Source organism: Ixodes scapularis, unplaced genomic scaffold (genome assembly GCF_016920785.2).
Source record: "Ixodes scapularis isolate PalLabHiFi unplaced genomic scaffold, ASM1692078v2 PGA_scaffold11__112_contigs__length_91849675, whole genome shotgun sequence".
Classification (NCBI taxonomy): Eukaryota; Metazoa; Arthropoda; class Arachnida; order Ixodida; family Ixodidae; genus Ixodes; species Ixodes scapularis.
The window spans coordinates 66,975,638-66,998,336 of record NW_024609837.1 but is presented as its reverse complement, the minus strand read 5'-3'; the positions used below and the strand labels follow the sequence as shown (position 1 = coordinate 66,998,336).

The 22,699-nt window shown below is 42.4% G+C and overlaps 1 protein-coding gene across 1 annotated transcript; it reads left to right on the top strand.

Annotated features, from left to right (window-relative positions):
* The first annotated feature begins 605 nt into the window (after nt 1–605).
* LOC120836466 lies at nt 606–19,328 on the top strand. The gene is made up of 5 exons (XM_040205386.1): nt 606–636; nt 9,688–9,773; nt 12,499–12,594; nt 14,218–14,409; nt 18,771–19,328. The coding sequence occupies exons 1-5, from the start codon at nt 629–631 to the stop codon at nt 19,106–19,108; spliced, it is 720 nt and encodes a 239-aa protein (XP_040061320.1). The 5' UTR covers nt 606–628; the 3' UTR covers nt 19,109–19,328.
* The last annotated feature ends 3,371 nt before the right edge of the window (nt 19,329–22,699 follow it).

Sequence of the window (22,699 nt, the reverse complement as noted above, 5' to 3'; positions counted from 1 at the left end):
GCCGTTTGGCGGTTTTTTGGTGGGACCATCTGGCAACACTGAGTCGTTGCCATGGTAACGCGAAGAGTGAAAACTCTCAGCAATATAAACAGTAATAATTTAACGTTGTAAACTAAATTATGAGCTATTCTAACGCTTATAAAAAGCAATAAACTCATTACGCTGCATTAACTTCCCTTCTGTCGAAATCTCGGAAATCTGGTGGTTGCGCAGTTTCGTATTCCTCAACCGCGCCCAGCCGCGCCCCACCGGCGAAGCCGGGTATATGGTTTAGTTTAGCGTTAACGCGAGGCCGTACATCTGCGCGCTTTTCAAAAAGAAAGCTTCGAAAGGAACGTGAATATCTTTCCACCGGTAAGTTCGTGAATTGTTGAAGTTCACGAAACTGCTCTGATGATGTAACCGTGTTTGCGACCCCGAGGGTCTGCCTGCATGATCCGCCGCTTGCGGCAGCCAGAATGTATGGGAAAATGGCGGACCTTTTCCTCTAGAGTTAGTATGTATGATCTCTATGCTCGCCTAAGCGGAGTATACTAAAGGCTTCAAAACTTTCGCGAGTGTGTTTTTCGGTGAATCTGCCAATTATCGAGGTCTTTTGTAAAGAAGGTGTACACTTACACGCTTGACAATGCAGAGGTAGGTGACCCCCCACTGTTGAATTTAGAGAAAGATTGTGCTCCCTTAACCGGTCATTAATACACCGTCCCGTCTGTCCTACGTAGGATCTGCCACAGAAAGGGGACTCTGGTTGAACAGGGCACGTAAGGGCGGACGTGTTTTGTGCGGCACCTGTGTTTTGTAATATTTTCTATTTTTGCTCGAACTTTAGAACAAATTTGACCCATTTTTTGGGGTGCTGACATCACTAAGGGGACTCCGTACCTATTGGCTACCTGTTTAAGATTGTGGGATATTCTGTGTATATACGGAACCACCACCACTCTTTTTTTGTCGATATCACGTGCAGCTTTTTCGCATCTTTTTACTTTTTTTATCAGAGTTCCTACCACTTCGGTTAGCACCTGCGCTGGAAAGCCAGACGCTGTAAGCCTCTCAATTTGAGCATTAAAACTGCTTTTGATGGTGTGGAGGCATGACTTCTTTAGGGCTGAAGTAAGGCAGGAAAGAGCTATGCCTCTCTTTACGACTTTTGAGTGCGAGGACGTATAGTGCAGTAAACCTTTTTTGACGTATAGTGCAGTAAACCCGTTCTAAAAAAGGTTTACTGCACTATACGTCCTCGCACTCAAAAGTCGTAAAGAGAGGCATAGCTCTTTCCTGCCTTACTTCAGCCCTAAAGAAGTCATGCCTCCACACCATCAAAAGCAGTTTTAATGCTCAAATTGAGAGGCTTACAGCGTCTGGCTTTCCAGCGCAGGTGCTAACCGAAGTGGTAGGAACTCTGATAAAAAAAGTAAAAAGATGCGAAAAAGCTGCACGTGATATCGACAAAAAAAGAGTGGTGGTGGTTCCGTATATACACAGAATATCCCACAATCTTAAACAGGTAGCCAATAGGTACGGAGTCCCCTTAGTGATGTCAGCACCCCAAAAAATGGGTCAAATTTGTTCTAAAGTTCGAGCAAAAATAGAAAATATTACAAAACACAGGTGCCGCACAAAACACGTCCGCCCTTACGTGCCCTGTTCAACCAGAGTCCCCTTTCTGTGGCAGATCCTACGTAGGACAGACGGGACGGTGTATTAATGACCGGTTAAGGGAGCACAATCTTTCTCTAAATTCAACAGTGGGGGGTCACCTACCTCTGCATTGTCAAGCGTGTAAGTGTACACCTTCTTTACAAAAGACCTCGATAATTGGCAGATTCACCGAAAAACACACTCGCGAAAGTTTTGAAGCCTTTAGTATACTCCGCTTAGGCGAGCGTTGTGTCAGCCATCCTTCTGTGGCTTTAACCGACAAGGAAATAGCCTTTCTACAGTCGTTTGAGTGTGGTTGATGGTGTGTGTCCTCCGCGTGCTCGGGTGCCCCCGTGCGAGTGTGGCCTCGGCTCGAGCTGATACCGAGGGCTGTTCTTTTTTCTTCCATCAATACATCGAGTTGTGAGTTTGCGCTTGTCTCTTCTCTCTTCCCTCTTCTCTGTACCTTCCTATTTGTGCGCAATTTTAACCATGTTCAGTGCGGAGTGATTTCACATTTCAATATTCTAAGCTTAAAGGGACCATGAAATGACCTTTTTACTTTTTCCAGATAACTTTTACATTAAACCGTCAATGTTCACTGAATGCCGAATAGGCATTCGTTTTCGTCTCGGTTTATTAACTTCTGCACAAGAAATTAATGAAATATCGACTTTTTCTTTCTCTCCAACTGACCGCAAAACAAGCCGTGACGTAGGCTGTTTCCGGAACCGGAAGTTCTCTCGGCAGTAGGAGAATGGGAGCGGCGACGAGTTGGGGTGCGCCGGTAGGTTTTACTGCGCTGATGTCACCGACGGCGCCTCTCATCGCCGCATCGCAGCTGAGCGAAATTCAACGAGATATGTTGCGCTACAGCGACAGCATGGGACTAGTCCCATACGCCGGTATGCCTGTTGGGAAGTGCAGCGAGTCTTCCGGTGAAGACTCCAGAAGTCAACCCAACTGTCATTGTTGGTAAAAGGCGGCCCATGTCAGTCGTTTGCAAATCGGCGTAGATGGAAACAAATTGCCGCGGCGTTTTTCGCGGCCTCGGAGATGCAGGAGCGAGCCGACGTTAAAAAAGATACGTTTGAACTACGAGTGTCAGCAAGAGCCACGTAAATACCTGTTTACACTCAGAGCGGACGCGCGCGCTTGATGGAAGTCTTGTATTCGCGCTGTTGGTAAGCGCTTCGGGACCGATCTTTTACGATTGCAACTCGATACTGACGCGACACTCGGCAAAGAAAGGTTGGACCGGCATTGCACGTATACCTCCCACGAACTGTTATAGCTCGACAGTGGCGTGCAGTCTGTCAGAATAAAAATGGCATACCAATAACAAAGTGTACATACCGTGTTACGAAGGTAATCCATACGGCGTTTATTTGAGCTCTATATCACACAAAACAAGAAGATAGAATCGACGAGAGTCCCTTTTCGACAAGTGTTCGTCAACACTGCCTCGGAAAACAAGGGGAAGAGATTGACCTCACCTCTAAGATTGAGGTCAGCGATCAAACTATAATGCGGGAAGGGTCCACAAGGGTAGAGCGGGCATATTCCATTCAGCACGCCAGCCGGTCGTAGGCAGACGGTCTTGCAACGAAGCAACGCTGCGCCGAGTCGGAGTGCCTGCTAGGCCTATACTATGAGCAGCTCGCTTCGTCGGAGTCGGTAGATTCGTGGTTTTTTCTTGCTGCTTGAAGTCGGCACGCGCGAGAAGAACACGTAGAAAAATAAACGTTCAGTAAGTCAGAGTTTCGAGAGGAAGGAAATCAAAGGAAAAAAACGTTCGACGGCCGTCGCGACCCAAGTAACTGAACTCGGCCCTGCCCTACTGCGCACGCGCAGTAGTTGCTTCGCTACCACAGGATAGATGGCGCTTGGCTCTCATCATTATCAAATTTGGCAATTTTCGCCACACATCTCTAATTATGCTACAAAATGTGGATCTGAATATTATTTAACAAAACTTTTAAGAAACATTCGCCGGCTATTTATTGTTTACGATTGCGGTGCTGGTGAGGTAGGCTCTAACCCAATAGGCGACGTGGATTCGGCTGACGTGCCCCGTTTTCGCGGATGCATCGTAGTGAAAAGGCGAAGGGAAGACGGCGCAAAAGAGTCCAGTTTTCTTTTAAAAGTTCTATAGCAAATAATTTTTTTTGGCTCCCTATTTTTGTGTTTTTCTGTTTCTTTTCACACCTTTTACGACGTGCGGTGGATGAAATTCGATGTTAAAATCATTTCATGGTCCCGTTAAGCTGTGATGTGAAAAAGAAACTCAAAGATTCCAAAACTAGCTTCTTTGCAAATACGATGAATACGATTTTAAAAACGTCGCCTCATAAGTTTTGGCAACGTCTGTCCCCTAAGCAGAAAGTTATGAAAGAAGTTTATGTGGACGGTGCTATATGCGATAATCCGCTTACCGTAGCAAATGAATTCAATAGCTACTTTCACTCAGTTTTTTCAGCGGGCACATCTGTAAATGACCTGTCTGACAACGAACCCAGTCTGCAAACACAGCCTATTCAAATTACTTACGAGGGAGTGAGGGCCTAAATATTGACATAAAAAATCACCGGGACCAGATAAAATCCGAAATGAATTCCTGAGGCGTTCCTGCGAACCGGTTTCACGTTTTTTGACCATTATCTTTCAGCAGTCGCTAAATACATGTTGCTTACCAAAGGATTGGTTAATTGCCAAAGTTGTACCCATTCACAAATCGGGCAACCATCTTGAAGTTAAAAACTACCGGCCAATATCGTTGACATCAACAACCTGCAAAATGCTCGAACACATCATTTCTAAACATCTCGTTGATTTTCTTGAAGACAGAAACCTTTTTTATGATAAACAACACGGTTTTCGCAGGAAGCTATCGACTATCACCCAGTTGTTTGAATCAACTCATCAGTTTGGAAAAGTGGTAAATGTTCGTGGCCAAGTAGATGTTGTATCTATCGACTTATCTGAAGCATTTGACAGAGTCACGCATACAAAGTTACTTGAAAAGTTATTGCTTCTTGGTGTTGATAAGAACTTGGCTCTCTGGATTAAATCATACTTATCTGATAGGACGCAGTACGTTGAAATTGACGGTCATGCGTCATCTGTTTTACCGGTCACGTCTGGCGTACCCCAAGGATCTGTTTTGGGGCCAGTTTTGTTTTTAGTTTATGTAAATGATATCGCTTAAGATATCGACCCAGCTGTAGAAGTGCGTTTGTTTGCTGATGATTGTTTGGTTTACATCCCCGCGGTAACTGTAGATGATCAAGAATTATTAAATGACTCCTTGACGAACTATATTTCACTTGTGTGAAAAATGGGATAACCAAAAAGAAGTCTCCGCTGATATGAAATAGATGGTGTAGTCTTGCAACGTTCTAACACTATTAAGTATCTTGGTATTACCATCTCGGGTGATCTCAGCTGGAATACGCACGTTACAAATGTATGTAATTCAGCATATAGGAAACTTTGTTTTATGAGGCGATCTCTAAGAGGGACGAACTCCGATATCGGGACCAACGTTTATAAAACTCTAGTGCGCCCGACATTGGAATATGCATCGATAATATGGGACCCCTACGGCACAAACTCAAATAGATAAAGTGGAGCGCATTCAAAGGCTAGCAACAAGGTTTATCTTTTCTAAATACGATGGGCACGAGTCTGTTTCGGCATTGTTGAGGGAAGCCCAATTATCCTCCTTAGCGTCAAGACGAGGAATTGCGGGGCTGAAGTTTTTTTTATTTGTTGTATTTTAAATATCTTCATATTGACACGCAAACTTATATCAGATCTCCTGGAAGACGGTCTCGCTAAACAATGAATTGTCAGTTGACCCTTTTATGGCCAATATTGACATTTTTAAATGCTCGTTTCTTGTCAAAACAATAGAAGCATGGAACAGATTACCCCCAAGTGTTTTTTCGGACGTCACGTCTGTTGAAGAATTTGAAGAAAAGTTGATGAACTGGTTTGCTGACGAGTAGTTGCACCTGTGAGAATGATTGTTCTATGTATAATTTCTTGTGTCACCTGTGTTTTGTTTGATGTATTACTGTATCCACTCCTGCTATAACCCGCAAGGGTTGGCAGTATTTGAAAAAAATAAACAAATAAATAAAAAAATCCTAGAAGTACCTTTAAGCCGACGTCACAGTGCTTATACATTCTAGAAAAGACAGTCTGCAGATATCAGTCACCACGATATCCGTGGTTCAAACGCTACGTGCCAACTGTCTAATTGAATTCGTTGCCTTGCGGCATTCGAAGCTCAGATCTCGTGGTGACTCGAGTTTGAATCTGTTTGCAGACTGTCTTTTGTATGATGTCCAAGCTGCGTGACCCCGGGTTTGGGGAAAAACCTTTGGCGGTGAGGTTCAACCACCTCGCAATAATTTCGCCATTTTTTTATAGACATCGTGATAATTGTAGGTACTCATTGAAAAGGTGGGGCGTTATCTCGTAAACGTCTAGTTTTTGGCACATGTAGCACAGACTACCGTATCCTGTAATGCACTTTGTGACGTAACTTAAATGATATGCACAACAAACAATGGAATCTCAAGAAAAAGAACTCTGGTTTATCCGCTATCCATTTCCGACAGCCGGCGCAGCCCGACCCGAAGCTAATTTTCAAGGGCCAGCTGCGCTTTATTTTAGCCCAGTATGAATAGCTCACAAATTCCGCGGCATGGCAGCTCGCTTGCAACTGCTACACATAAGTTGATTACGATACCCACTGCAGGCCTAGGCAGCTTGTTAAGAAAAATCACCCGATCTTCCTGTTCTGCGACCAAACACGCGCGGAAAGGACGGAAAAACAAAAATGACAAGCAGAAGTAAACAAAACCACGTGTCACAGTTGGAAAGGAAGGGACACATCGCGACGGGTTTGTACAAAAGACGGCCGAAGTTCTAAATTAGCCACAATCGCTGCGCACAGCCGTAAAAAAAAAAAAAGAAAAAAAAAGAAAAATTACATCATCTTCCCGAGGGGAACCATGGGGTGATGCGGAGCATCGCGGATCGTTATTAACGGTGTTAGTAGATAGTTTTAGGGAACCGTTTTTGCACATCCGATACGGTACGATGGGCCCTCCGGTACGAACTGCGCATGCGCTTGTCTTCTGCGATCTTACCGTAATGCGCTGGTCGAACCGTAAGGGGCGACCGGCACGCCCAATGGCCGACATGGACAGTCTCGCTTGGTTAACAAAACGGCTAAACGAAGCAATAGGACTTCCTCAATAGCAATGAATTAGTGTTCAGCATAACTAGGAGACGTCTGCTCAGTAGCTCAGTGGATTGGAGCGTCGCTCTCCTAAGCTTGTAGTGAAGAGTACGAACCCTGTTCGCTCGCCCATACACTCTTTTTAATTTTTTTTATACAAACATTGGGATGTGCATTTTGAGCACTTATAACCCGTTTTTTACATCTGCTGTTATGCCTGAGGATTATCTGTAGTGGTAACAGAGTGAGCAACAGCCTTCTGCCGTCTGCATCAAGGCTCTGGATACTTTTTAGTTTAAACAATGTTGCATGAATTAAACATTTCTGTACAAATGCTAATCACATATATCCTATAAAACGAGCCCTTTGAATATTGGGTGATAGTTCTAATGAGTGCACAGCAGTAAAGTTACAGGTTTTCCTTTATTTTTTCTTCGTGGTCGTACCGTACATGGCGCAACGATCGGTACGCGGGCGTACGACCGTGATCGTCTGCTATCTGTACCGTAAGAGAGCAACATGAGCGCCGCATCTACCTCCGTCCCTCCGCCTCCTCCTCGCTAGCGATTTACAGCAGTAGACGATATCTTTCTACTTCGGGAGGTGCTAGGCGCCAATCCTTTTTTGACTCCAGCTCTTTGGAATGACGTCCTCAAAGGCTTAAACGCCGCGTCGAAAAGGAACTTCTCGTTGCGAGGAGCGAGGGAACGGATCGACCTCCTCGTAACTTTGTACAAGAAAAATGACCGCATCAACTTGAGAAAGTGACTATGTTTTGGTTATTTTTGTATTTTCTTCACGATTTAATATTTCTAGTTTTATTTGTCTATAGCTTTCTTAATACTCGGCCCTGCAGTGGGCCTCGAGGGAAAGAGACAGGATCGCTAGCAGACGACTTCGAATGTTGAAGATAAGCGCGCGCGAGCGTGTTCTTGTGCCAAATCGAGTTTGCTGTCGGCAACTTTTCAACATATCGGGACGTGGTTGGTGTAAACATCATATTTGGTTGATGTAAAACACCAAAGCTTGCCCGCTGAAAACTCATGACGTATTAGAAAACAAGTTACCATGTGCGGTCGAGGCATTATTTTATTCCCCGAGTATATAAATCAGGTAAACGGAAAAAAAAAAGAATACGGTGGCAAACGAGCCGCACATCATTCGTGGTATCACAACTTTTTTTTTGTTTACTTAAAAGCTTTCAGCAACAGAACCCTTCCGTGCCGTCCTCCTTATCAGTGGCTTCTCTGCAATATAGATGCAGAGAAGCACCACTTACAGGCAGGCAGGCAAGCAGCGTTTATGTAAGAATAAATCTGGTTTAACCAAAGCTTTCACGCCAGTATCCACAAATAAAACAGCGTTTGCTGCCAGAGCATCCAATGAACTGTGCTTCCAAGTACATTGCATGATTGACTAGTACACTTTGACTGCCACCACACCGAGAGTATTAGCTAGAAGTTTTAGCAACAACTATCTGTGTCATACGCAAATCACAAGTTCGTCTGCTTCTTTTGCAGGGGTTGTGGTGACGTCAGAACGCCCATCTCTGATTGGCTCTGATTGAAGAGTAGTGGGTAGACCTCAAGGCAGCTTGCTTTAAGGACTACCTACTAATCTTCAGCCAGAGCCAACCAGAGCTCGGCGTTCTGACATCACCACAACCCCTGCAAAAGAAGCAGACGAACTTGCACTCCGCATATGTGTCAGACCTTTACAGCCTTACTTTTACTATATATTCTGTCTCCTCAACAATTACAGTTTTAAGTAATGTCTAAACTCAATATATAAAAAAGTTAGGTGAGATCTATATTTTTCTTTTTCACTTCTGGTATTCGTGCTCCTACAAGCGAGCGTACAGTGGAATGCCTGCAAATTACACTTCATACGATACTCACATTAAAAATCGCACTGTGCAAGCTGCCCGTATACTACATGTGATACCAGTGCTTCACATAGATATTCAGCAAATCATGGTTCTATACTGTAATTACATTTATTGCTTGGTTATGGTGTTTTGCAGTGAACCTCCAATTGTTTCTTTGTTTCCTATACCTGCACATAAAATTCTTAGTCTAGAATGTGCTTCATGATGTTTTTTATAGCTGATCTAATGAGCATTTCACAAGCTCTTAACAAAACCTTACCACGGGAACGTAAATGTTGTTTGATTTAAAAACACTTGTAAAAGAATTGACTCGTGGTGGGTAAAATGGGTAAGGTAAAAACTCTACATAATCTTTTGTTAATAAGTACTTCCTCATATCTGAATAGGATATGAGTATGTGGAGAGTCAGATATCACAATTTGTGGAAATAAGCAAAGAAAATAGCACAGATCAAAATTTGGAGTTGAAACATTTCCTAGATTAGATCTGTGAACTGTATTTAGGATATTCAGCCCCGGACTCCTCATTTTGCCACAAATTTGATCTGACACATCGTTTATGTACATGCTGAAGGACTTTATGCATGATTTCGAGAAAAGTAGACATATGGGCTTTTTCATGACATGTTGAGTTAGACACTGCAAAGAGGCTAGATGGAAAAAGTTGCATGTGTACTGCCACACATTCTATGAAGGTAAAACTTGTGCTACTCGTGCTTAACTCACCAAGCCTAGGGTCTGGAGACATGGTTTAAAAAAAGGTTTAGGCCGAGTGACGCCAAATGTTTTTATCATAAGAAAGGCAAAAAGTTTCAGCGTACTTTTAGGTACAATGATGTTTCTATTGCTAACAAAAAGTTTTTTTTTGAATATTCTAAAGCAGCAGGCATGTATTTCACTTCCAGGTCAGGACCTGAAGAACAATTTGACGAAAAGGCACGCCTTCTGCTTGAGTGCGTAGCACTTTATGATGAGTTTGGACGAAAGCCAGGTTTGTTCCCTGCAGCTTTGATTCTCAAGGTTGTTTGTCTGAGGAGGTCCTTATATACCACAAGAATGTTTGTGTTTGAAAACAAAAAAGCTTACAAGTTATTCCTGCAGAGATTGCAATTATGTAATTATGTGGCCTCGGGCTATTCAGTCCGAGTGTATTTAAGCTTCATATTCTGAGGCCATGCTGCTGACAAAACAATCTAAAGAGGCAAGACAATTTCTAAAGCTACCTTTTTAATTGAAATTAGGTTGTGTAGCACCATATTTTTTACTCTTATGTGTGAATTGACTTGTGTTTGATGATTAATTTGTTTCATTAATTTCGTTTAGGTGTGTACATTTGGCAACCATTTCTTGTTTTTGCTTTTGCACCATATATCATATTTTGTTTTCTGTTTGTTTACTTTCTGTGAAGTAATAACCTTCAGCTGCCTACGTAACAGGTAGATGACTATCCTTTCTAGGTATGTCAAACCTGGAAAGAGTAAGAGCACCAAGAGACATTTTGTAAGTGGAACGCGCTAGCTTTGTTGCTGTCTTACTTGTCCATTGTCTCTTGGCACTGTTATTCTTTCAAGTTATCCATGCAACTTTGTATGCACATATTATTGCAAGTGTTTGTCGGTCTACTGCACAGCTTATCCTCACTATTGTAGAGTGCATTGTTTGGTGCTTCATGATTGGGGCGGTCGAGCTCAAAGACTGACACAGTGTTCATCTTGCAAGCTATGTCTCCTCTGTCATATATGTTTAGGCTGTTGCAATTAACTAACAATGCTCATAATTTATCATATCTTACACTTCAGAAGAGAAGCCATTTCCAGTAGGCAGAATCATTTACTCAAACCCCAGGAAGAGTTTTGTTTCAACTATTATAAGCTTAATTTATTAAAGAGCCATGTAAACTTAATGCAAGATAAAATTATGATTTGCTATATGGTTGGCTACACATACAAAGCAGATATTTGATGACTTCTTCTACAAAGGTTTACTAATATCATAAGCAGGTACGCCACACATGGAACATTGGCAAAAGGTATGACATAGCTCATGTTGAAAAAACGGCGCGACTGAGATGAGGACAAAAAGACGAAGATAAGAGTTCATGTTTTTTTCAGCACAAACTCTTATCAATTAACCTGCCTAGTTATCTATTCTTATCAAATGTATGACATAGGCTTATTCATCCCTAAAGAAATGTTGTTTTTCATTTACTGTTTAGACAGCATCAGGGTATCGGAACAAAACGAAAACCAAAAACGAAAAACGAAAAAAACGATATTTTTTGGCGGAACAGAAACGTAATCGAAACGTTATTTATTATTTTGTTCCGGAGTGAAACCGAAAAATTTTCTTATCGGTTTTAGGTTCAAGGGAAAATATCAGGTATTTCAGTAATTCGTTTCACGCAGCGAAGAGACTGCCGTTGGTTTGTACCATAATTAAAGAGAAGACAAGCAAGCCATCGCCCCCGCGTCTAAACTCCGGGCGAACAGGCATAGCAAAAACAAAGACAAAAATACAACGAGAAACAAAAAACATGACTCAAGGCGCCATTGCTTCCCACCAATGAGAGCGCGGTGGCGCGACGCCTCCACACGCTCGCAATGCTCTCCTTGGCACTTGCGCCCTCTCCCTCCATGCTTTCTTCGGACGACACTGACAGACAACAGATCACGGCAAGCGCGGGAAGGCGTTGTAGAAGTCCATCTTTTGTTTTTCTACGGATACGGCAGTCTGAGACTCTGTTGCAAAAGTGTACTTCTTCATCCCTATGGGCCTTCAGGGCCTTCTCGGCGCTGAAATTTATTTTATCGGACCAGAGGTCCTGCCTTTCACCGAGAACACTTGATGACGTGCTGCTTCTGAGGTCATGCTCGATGCCTTGATCATGATCTCATTCTCAAGGCAATGAACATGATCTCAGAAGCAATGTCGTTTCCGCGGATTCCTCTGGAGCGCCTGAATTATCTATTTTTGTGTAAAAATAAACGTTACGTTCCTTTTAATTTTTGTTGCGATTTTTTTTTTCATAGAAAGAAACCGTTACGAACCGTTACGGAGCATTATTTTTTCGTTCCGGAGCGGAAACGGAACGGAAATTTTTCGTGTGGAACGAAAATGAAAACGGAACGAAAAACATTTCGTTCCAACACCCTGGACAGCATACGACACCTCAAAACAAAATAAAGTTGTTTTATCTAAGAATAAAGTTATCTATTGTGGACTATTAAGCAGGAGACGGATGAGCGATAAAAACGGGTGCCGCGCGGCAGCTCCCATAGCAACTTGCGCGGCTGCTGTGACGTAGACCTAGGACTGCGTTAGGTGCTTTAGAAACTACCACGCGGCACCCGTTTTCATCGCTCATGTGTCCCCTGTTTTAGCACCGTTGAGCGTGCTTCGAGCAAAGATTCACTGCCGGAAGCAACACCCGCGAAAGCGAGCTCCGCGAGTGTAGTTTCTCCGCAGTGCACCAGATGCTCGGAAAGAAGCACGCTCAACGGGGCCGCATGAAGAAGAAGTATGAATTACACGAAAACACCGTTTGAATTAAGCGGCCTATTAAAACATAGCGGGATAACCAAATGTTCCCAATTTGTTTGAATATTATTTAATCAAAAGTATGAAATATTTGAGTTTGAATTATCGCGAGCGTACTGTAAACCCTAATTATTGTACTAACTTTTGCCAACTTTGTTGATTCTATTTTATATTGGCAGCAAAAACATTGAAGGGTAAAAGGCCAACAAGTAATGCAGCCAGCCAACAACGGGAGGAGGCAGTGAGTTGGATCATGCAAGAGAGCACAGGAGGAGGTAGTTGCCTTTAGCCCATGGTGTTTCTCTACAATGACATTTTTGTTTTATGAAAGTTATTTTTTATGATTGTGATCCTTTAAATATTGGCAATGTTAATATAAGGTTTGACCATCAATTGTTTCCCCATGCTCTGAAGAACTGCGCTATATTAAGGAGTTAAAAAACAAGGAAACCACGATATAGGTCAGCTTCACGAAACAAGTTTTCATTCTGCTAAGTCATGTGCGGCCATGATGTTGAATGTTTTCTGCAACCTGCCTTATTCCTTCGCTTGTTAGAGATTTTTCATTGGTGTCGTTTTAACAAAAATGTGTTATAGGTCTGGTTTAATGCGAAAAGAGACACATTACGCACGAGTGGTGCGCTCGACTGACATCCAGGTCAAGGTTATATAAGGAATCTATCCCTATAGAGGCTATATTCTATGACCCGTATCAAGGTGTCACGTGATACCCTGACATGAATTAAAAGTGCACAAAAGACGATGACTTTGTCCTCGTCTGTTGTGCACTTTTAAACCAGAATGAACAGTTGCCAACTAATTCAGTTTTCAACCCTTCTACAACCTGAAATCACATGAAATTGTGACGTCGCTTGACACTACGACGTCATGTGACACTGCAATGTATGTGGCATCATAAACACACATAGCATGTGCCCAGCTCATTCACTACACATTCTGTGTATCTCTTGAGTTGATCAGATATGATCAAGACATCTCAGTTTTTTTTTATTTCGGTGAAATTCAGAGGCATGGTGAGTGCTTTTACCAGTGACAGAACTGAAGAAGTAAAGTACTTGTTTGGATCACATAAACCTATAGTTAGTGTAGCTTGCTTTTTCTTCGTTGCCGCCCCGCCATTATTTACTGGACTCATTTTGGCCACTGAGGAGTCGACTTCTCGAGGACTGACCGATGCTCCTTAATGTTCCTCACTGCCCTGGGTGATGCAGTGGATCACAACACAAGCGAGCTCAAACTATCTGAAAAACACTACCTCTGTGCGTAAATCAAATAAGGCAAAGGATCCCAGCATGGATTTTGGTAAGAATTCCGAGTCGGAAATATGTCACGCAAAATATCTTTATGTTCATTAAAAGAAAAAACAACAAAAACATTTGAATGCAGAAAAAAACATTCTGCATTCACTTGTGCCAAGGCTGTTGTAGCATGGCTTGTGACTTCATGAGATGATCGACACTCATACAAGTTGTAGGATCTTGATGTACCCCCACAGACAATATGAACCGAAACACCTGATCCGGAATTTTCTTGTGTGGTCCTCACAAGCTTCATTTTCGTTTAATCTGTCAAATAGTCGTAAGTATAGGACCTTAACTTTGCATTTCATTCCTGGTTCGGGCCACAACTTACCCAAAAACTGGCAGGTATGCCAAAGAAACATAAATGACTGTTTCAGCTCATATTGTTTGCAATAGTATATCCCAGTAAGCGTTAAATGGCTGCCATCTCAGAACAAAACAGAGGGAATGTAGGATGATTGAAAAAACCATAGGAATGTTTACTAATAAATGATAGCATATGTGTAACATGAACTTCATTGCTGCTTTTTAGTTAAAGTTTGTGAGAAAGCCTTGCATTGTGGCATTATTGTGCAGCTGATGAAGGTGACCAAAGTGCCACTGCACTGCTGGAAGAAATCTATGCGGTGCCCTCAGATGAAGAAGAGGAGGGGATGGCACCAACCGAACCCTGCAGCCAGGAGCCTACCTTCTCAGGGATCTTGCGGTCGAACGGCCTGACCTCAGCTGAAAAACATCCAGCACCTGCCACTAGGCCAACACTGCAAGGCATGACGTTCAGCAACCATGCAGTCGAAAGTCATATTGCACAGATAGACCCTAAACTGTCTAGAGATACAAGTTAGGCTTTTATGATAATGATTTTAACTCCCCCTGTTTTGCTGTCATGTAGACAGAGTAGGTCCAATACACTTCACTGCCATTGGTCACAAATTTAAGTAATTGCAGCACAGCATGAAATCCATTTTGTTGCGAGTTTTGTCCCACGTGGGCAAACCTACTACCAAAAAATGTTCTCGTGGTGAAATTGTGCTTAAAATATTTATACGATGGACCCATAACTCTTCCACAAAAACAAGTGCATTTGAAAAACATACGAATGTAGTATTTTCCTAATAATCTGAAATGATTTAGTATCAGCCAGTATGTGAGCCTAAAGAAATGCCATAACTGTTATGTATTAGGGGAGCTCTCTTGCTAGCATTGCATAGAAATTACATCGAGCAGATGCAGAGAACCCTTTCTAAAAAAAGAAAAACAAAGGCTGATTTTAATAGTACAATCAATCATTGATAGCTTATAACTTCATAAAGAAAACAAGTTTTTTTATGATAGCATGGTCTAATATTTAATCATTTGGTTGCTAAAGAAGGCACGAAGAAACTATATTATGAAGCAAAAATTAGGGAGGACAGAGAATCTTAACCAAGCAGTCCCAAGTTATAGTTATGTGTGCATTATTTATTGGCTTACAATACAATTCACAGGCACAAGGGTTATGTCTAATTCCATCTCGCATATTGCCACGCAATTAACTAAAATTACACCTGCATCCAAGCTACTGAGTTATGACGACTTGCAAATGATGATGTGAATGTATAGGTATTCATTTTTAATATAAACTATCAGTGTCAATCACTGCAACATGCAATAATGTGTAAAATAATATGTTTTGTAGATGTAACCTTGTACTTCTTATATTGTATGCAACATATAATGCCTAATCCTTGGTTTAAATGTGCATTTTGGCCATGTCATGTGCACAAAAAACCTCTGTTTAGGTGCCCTAAACCAGAATAATGCTGTTATCAGACCCTAGATAAAGCGTAAACTAAATTGGTGTGGGATTTGACCACTCTGCAGGTATGTAGAACCTTTCTAGGAATGTGGCTGAGGGTCAGCTACATTGCCAGTGCCGCACTGAGATTCGTAATGAAATGAGGGGAGCACAAGGATGCACAAATGCTCTGGGAAGCCACAAAGCGCATATATTCAACCCCAAAATGTTTTATGAACTGCAGTTGTCAGACGTGTTTTCAGGTTCTAAAAAAAGGATATTATTCGTGATTTCTTAAGAGGGTACTGTAAAATACCAAGCATGTACTCCTATCACAATAAGTGCCTTCCTGCTACCTATGGATGAAAGAAAAATATGCAAAAGGCACGTCAGGTACCCAGCACAGACCTCAGAGTCCACCTGTACACCGTCTCACTAAAGCTGTGCAGTACGGCCAAGCCTACAGTGGCGAGAGCGTATCCGAACCTGTTCAAGAGGAGGGAAAAAAAAAAAAAAAAACAGGAGAGAAGCTGAGAATCCCAGCCTTTCTCTCCTGTTCCTCCTTTCACTTCTTTTGAATAGGTTGGGATATGTTGCACTGCCTTAGTGAGACGAAGTATAGGCTATAGCTAGGGCTCCATGTTTTCGGATAAATCCGAAAAACTCCGAAAAACACCGGCCGGTAAAATTTCTGTCAATTCGGATTTATCCGATAAACTCCGAATTGTTATCTGCCCATGCCAGCCTTCCCCCCCCCCCTCCCGTCCCCTCCCCCCTCCCCCAACAGCAACAAAAAAAATATTTTTTTTTTAACAATTTGAGCAGCGCAGGATTAATGGTCCAGGGTAAATGACACCCTAATTATGTTTGAAGCCTCGGACCGTTGTCAAAAGGTGGTCCTACGGCTTGCCTCGTCAAGGTTGGTTCAGGGAAACAGGTCATCGTACCATTCGTGTCACGACAAAAGCCACTCTTTTGGTTTCCAGTTTGGGCCATGGGATTTGGGATTTAGAGAAAGCAGAGGGTATGTTTCTGGGGGTAACAGTGGAAGCTATGGACCATCGAGATTGTATAGGGAAGAAGGGCAGTTGAAACTTCTCTATTACACTCCACCTTGCACGGCCGCGGGATAGATTGATGGGATGACTACGAGCTTCTTGCGGCTACTTCCGGCAGTTTATTGGTTTTAAGCTATCGACGTTGATCGAAGCCACACTTGTGTGCGACTTTTTTCGTGGGACAAATTCGTATTTCCAATGACAACAACGTCAAATTCAACTGAAGAAATGTTACCTAATTGATACAAGCGCGTTTTATTTTTTATCTTGCATATGTTTGCATCCGGTTATTAGTTATTATTTTTTTATGGGAAACACTGCGAAATTAATCTCCGAATTTCTGAAAATTGGGGGTTTACGAAAAATAAACTCCGATAAACACCGAATCTTTGCTAAAAAATAAACTCCGAAAAACACCCTCCGAATTTCACGAAAAATAAACTCCGAAATCACGGAGCCCTAGCTATAGCTAACCAAGACACTCCGCCATATCAGCCGCTTCTCTTAGCACACTGGTGCGAAGCAGTGAAACTTACCCTATCATGTCTTCCTTTAGGAATTTTCTTGTCGAACCGACCTCCCAGGTTTTCAAGATTATCTCCAACGTTTCTGTGGGTACTTGCTCGGTATTGTGTGGCATATATAAACATACCTTATACGAATCTATATGGTAGATAGAATTTCTGAGAGCTCTGGACTACCATGTGGCAATTTCTGTTGTTTGAAAGGCAGCCTACAGCTGTTTCATGGGTTTAGGAACATTAATGTGCACCTTAATTTTTGACAGTTTGTTACGGAAGCCCATATTCTCGCAGCTTTCTGCATGAATAGTAATACGAAACATTATATTCTTTAAACAACCCATCTATGGTTTTAGGGTGTACCCATTGGTATTATAGAAGTGATTAAAAATTATTCTCACCTCGGTTATCTTAAAACTTTGCTGGTCACACTAGCTTATTATCAGTGCTTTTCATACAAGCTTTCTGTGTCACAAGTTGCTGCTGTGTAGGTTTGAACGTGTACAGTCAATTCAGCTGTGTGTGAGGTGCGATAAAGTGTGACTGCTTTAATTTTAGTTCACACCAGCGGGGGAGACAGTTTTTGTGATCTGAGGATCTGTCTGGCGAAGATATTTATCGAATACTTTGGCACTGCACAAAGGAAGTGTTTCGTTGCGAAGTATGTTGAATGGGTACAGAAGTTTAATGAAGGACGCACAATTGTCAGCCATAAGTAGGGTTCCGATTTTTGCAATATATCCTAAAAACTTCGACAAATGCTCGCTGGAAAAGTTTTGTCTTTTTGGATTTATCCTAAAAGCTCGCAACTTTGAGGTGACGATGGCAAAATGAAAAGCAAAAAAGACAACATTTCACTTATAAAGTTCGTCAAGCACAGAGTTGGCACTTCTGAAATGAGGCCACTTTATTTTTTTCATCTTGAGTTATTAACAAAATGAAGTTCAACTTTTAACCTGTCAAGGTTCGTAGAGTACAACAAGTCATTGTATTTTTGGGTCATGACAAGTAACTTTTCTAGTTTCCAGTTTTGACTATACTACATGTGGTTCTTCGATAGAGGAAGAGGGCTGTATTGTTATAACAGTGAAAAAACTTGTAGAGTTTATAAAACGGCAGCTGAAGCTTTTAAGCTTCCCATGAGTACGTTCAGGAGTTTGGATATTTCAAAGTACTGATGATTATTGAAGCAACACATTTTGCAAAAGTTCTCGTGGGATAGTTGGTACTCCCAATTGCAAGGGCGTGTTATTGTCAAATGCCCCTGCAGAAATGTATTTCGATTCTGGGAGCTTTTATGACCTTAGGGCATGTTTTTGTCCAGTAATTATTTATTTTAATTTTGAAGTTTGACAAATTTAAAACACAGGAAATTTAAACCCCGAATTTCAAAAAATTGGAAATTTAACAATTATAAACTTTGATAGACACTGAATTTTTAGCTAAGAATAAACTCAGAAAACACGGAATAGTAGCCATAAGCAGGGTGCCGGACGCCCATCTGCGTTCACAGCTGATGATGACAGTGAACGTTCACGTGAAATGATTTTGTCGGATAGACAAGTGACAGTCGATGATGTAACAAATCATTTACAAATCAGTCAGGGCATTGTCTAAGCAATACTCCATGAGAGGTATGGGTTTGAAAATGTTTTGATTAAAATAAATTCTACTGCCAGAGTGTAGATAATGTGTTATTCACCCTCAAGATGCCTTAATACTGCAGTTTAGTATATGTATCAATATTAATTTATTGCTTTATGTTCTGTGCAGGAGGTAGAAAAAGAAATGTCAGCCGGGGGCTTGAGTTTCTTGATATGAAGTTTCAGGCCAAGAACCGTGTCATGATTGAAGAGCAAAAGCTAAGAAAGGAGCAGCAGAAAATCGATAATCGCCGTATCGACTTAGAAGAGGCACGAGTCAGCCTGGAGAGAGAAAGGCAGACGACAGATGGCGAGCTGGCCCACCGAAAGCTCATCATGGAGGAAGAGGACAGGCTCCACGAGCGGCAGCTGATGACTCAACAGGCCGAGATGATAGAAAAAATGGTGGATCAGATGGTGGAAACAAACCAGCTGCTCCACCAGCTCCTCTCCAAAAAGTCCGATTAATTTGCTTTTTTTTTTGTCAGGACTGTGCACTCTAGAGTAGCAAACAGGACATTGCGGAGAGGGGGGAAGAGAAGCAGAAAGAAAGGCTCCCTGTTGAAAACTTCGTTTGGTATCCTTCTCTAAATAAAGTTCAGTTCGAAAACTAGTATTCAGCGTAATGTAAAAACAATTTTCAGATTTCTTGGTCAAGAATTAAAGTGTCTTTCTTCCCCATTTTTAAGCAATGAAGACGTCTTAGTTAACAAAATGTTTCAGCAGATATGTAACCATAGAGAGTTCCAAATTCTCCTTTATGGGAGCTGCAGAGCAGCCAGGAGAGGCGCGCTTATGGGGCTGAAGTGACCCCCATCACTCACCAAGTCATAAGCATCTCCGCATGTCTCCTGCCACCCCCCCCCCCCCCAAAAAAAAAAAAGGTGCTGGTTATGCCACTGTATAAATTCGCAAACTATCCCGTGCATCTACTCTCCGGCAAAGCACTGGGGAGAGCCAGCCAGTCATGAAAATATCTTGAAGAGCTAAAAAAAGAGTCTGTGCTGTGACGCTGAGCATCATGTAAGCACACAAAACATTATGCTGAGTGTCACAACGCAAGCTGTTTCTTAAGTATAAAAAGCAGTAAAAAAAAGTACTTTAAGCTGTGCCATTTCGCTTAAATGTCATTTAACGTGCCCGTCTGACAGGGGTATTAAGGCATACTGCTTCTTTTTTATCACATGTTGAACAAGAGTTACCAGGACGATTACTATTACCTGTTATGTGTCGAGCTTCGAGATCAGGCTCCTTCTCATCTCCATGACAGGCGCTCGTAGTATTGGCTTCAGTTCTCACAAATTCGAAGTACTCTATTTCACCAAGCTCAAATATGATGTATCGAAAAGACCATCAGGAGAATCCTGATGGTCTGATGGAGTCATATTTTGGGACGTCTGATGGTTTGTTGGTCTGATGGTTGAATGACCTGTCATATTTTGGGACGTCTATTTTTTATGCTTTGATTATGGTGGTTTCATGGCTAATTTGAAACAGTTTAAGTTGGCCACCACTTAAACAAATGGTTGAGTGCAAAGCACGACAATATGTGAATGCATAATGTGGAAACTTAATTACGCCATGTCTGGAGCATGACGAGGTGCATATCCCACTTAGAATTGATTTATATTGTCCACTGCACATTGGTAATTGCCAGCCTGACATTTGAGTACGGCAAATGCAGCTACTAATAAGAAAAAATCAAACAAACTGCGTTGCTTTGATATTTTATTATGAAGTTATGAAATCATACATTGTTTCGCTGGGAGGAATGGCAAGGTGGTACAGAATAACCAGAAACATTTGAAAAAGTACTATCGTGACCAATATTAGTTGAAACGCCATGACGCATGGCATGTGGTACTATCACAGCCCCCTGTTGGATTTTTCAGCGAACCCGTGTTTGCTGAGGTTTAGGCAGGTTGCTTCTTGCACTCATTGCGCCGCTATGAGCTGGAAATTGACACGGAACGGCATAGTGGTGCAACGAGCACAAGAAGCGATTTGTCTCTACCTCAGCGCATACCGTGGTTTGCTGAACAATCTGAGAGGCTACTCTCATATTATTGCGTGCTACGCGTAGTGGCATTTCAGCTTGTATTGGCTGCAATAGTACCTTTGTTCGATTTCAATAGTATTTGCAATATATAAATTAAGCTAAATTAATATAAAGAAAAGGGTAAAAAGGCTACAACATGGGGTGCAAGTGATGGCAGACCTGCAACAGCATGGGCAGTCCGTGGTGGGACCGCGCATTGAGGGAGGACAGGCAGTAAAGGGATGAGCCTGGACGTATCAAGGGCAATTCAGTGATCAGCGAAGAGACCAAACACAGGACGGCCATTGACATACGTCAACAGCAGCGCGGGCCTAGAGACAGACATGTACAAATTACTCAAAAAAGGTAGTTAAGTTACTGAGTATCGAGGCCAAAAGTAGTTGGAGTAGAGTAGAAATTACGCATTTGTAATAGTAATTGAGTAAACTACTAATTACTGCAAAAAAGTAGCGAGTTACTTTGAAGTTACTTTCGAAGTTACTTTTTATATTTTTGTGGCAGCATAAGGAACAGCAGTTTGGTCAGTGAAAAACCCTGCGAGCCTGAAATAAATGCAGTAATTTTATGACTTCCAACATAGTTTATTCGCTAGCAGAAGCAATTGTCGTTCAAAGTTGTTATAGGAGAGTTTTCCCTCTTTCCTTCTAATGACGTCCCCAGTCAAGCTAAAAGACGTTCCACCGTGGCGCTGGATGCAAAGGCAGCGTTCAATTTCAGAAGCAGGCTGCGTGTGAGGCTTGCCTCGGCTAGAGGGTCTTTTATAACGAACTCTCCTCCTTTTTCCTTTTTTTTTTATTTGGCAAGTTGAGATTGTTATGACTGGCCCCTCTTTATTCTCACGACGTTTGGAGAGTTCGCCGAGCAAGTGCACCTGACCGTCAAGGGATCAAGTCTCGCGCCACGACGATGGGATCATCTGAAAGACTGCGCGTCTCGTTGCAATGTTAATGCTACGCCACTAAAGAAAAAGGAAATTGCTTTTCGCCGCCAACTTTAGGTCCAAGAAAAGGATCTCCCAAGGGTAACAAGTACAACGTTTTCAACAAAGAGGAGGTCTCCCTGGCGTGGAAGGTCGGAAGGACGCGAAGGATTACGTGACCAAGCGGGAAGCGGGAACGTGCTACCATGAACGGATTATCCGTGTTTGCATTTGTGCGCGGGGGAGTCCGGCTTCGGAAGGGAGTATGCGCTGACGACGAGGCGACCATGAGAACAGGCGCCCAGCTGCGAGGTCATTCCAGTGGCCCCTACCGTGGAGCCTACCACTTGAGTCAGGACTCACTAAAGGCACACAACATGAAAACAATAACAATCCTCGGAGTGTCCCCGTCTTTCACGGTTGCAGCTGGAGGCGTGGCGCCTACGTGCATTACCGGATTAGGTCAATACCCGACCAAGGCTTGTTAAGCATCTCTGCCTGCGTTCGTGTGCGCCTGTGTTATATTTTGGCTGCTCGTCGCCACCTTGGCCCATGGACGCCTGTGACGCAGTTTCTACGTCTGCCGAGTATAAGTGGGTGGGAACGGAATGTGAGGGGGCCCCTTGTTCGGGAATGCCACTTCATCTGCCAGTCTTATTTATTTCTGCGCTCAAACATTTGTTATAAAAAAAGTAGGATTAGATTTCGAAAGTAGTTAGTAATTTGAGTAGAAGTTACCTGAAAAACGTAGTTAAATTAAACTACTAATCACCCAAATGAAGTTGTAATTGAAAGTTACCAAGTTACTCGGAAAAGTAGTTAAACCACGGTAGTTTGAGTTGAGTAGTTGAACTACGTCTAAGTCTGCCTAGAGACGACTAAGGGACAGTAAGGGTGACACGCTTCATTGTAATTGTGTGACCATGCAACTTTTTGGAGTGAGCGAGCACGGCCTGATGGGATGGCAGTAGCGACCAAGCAACCCACAGCCTTCTTCAAGTGGTCAGCTGATCAACACACTACTTTAAAGTTGTTTGCATAAACATTTAGAGATATTGTCACAAATGGCAAGTGATGAAGC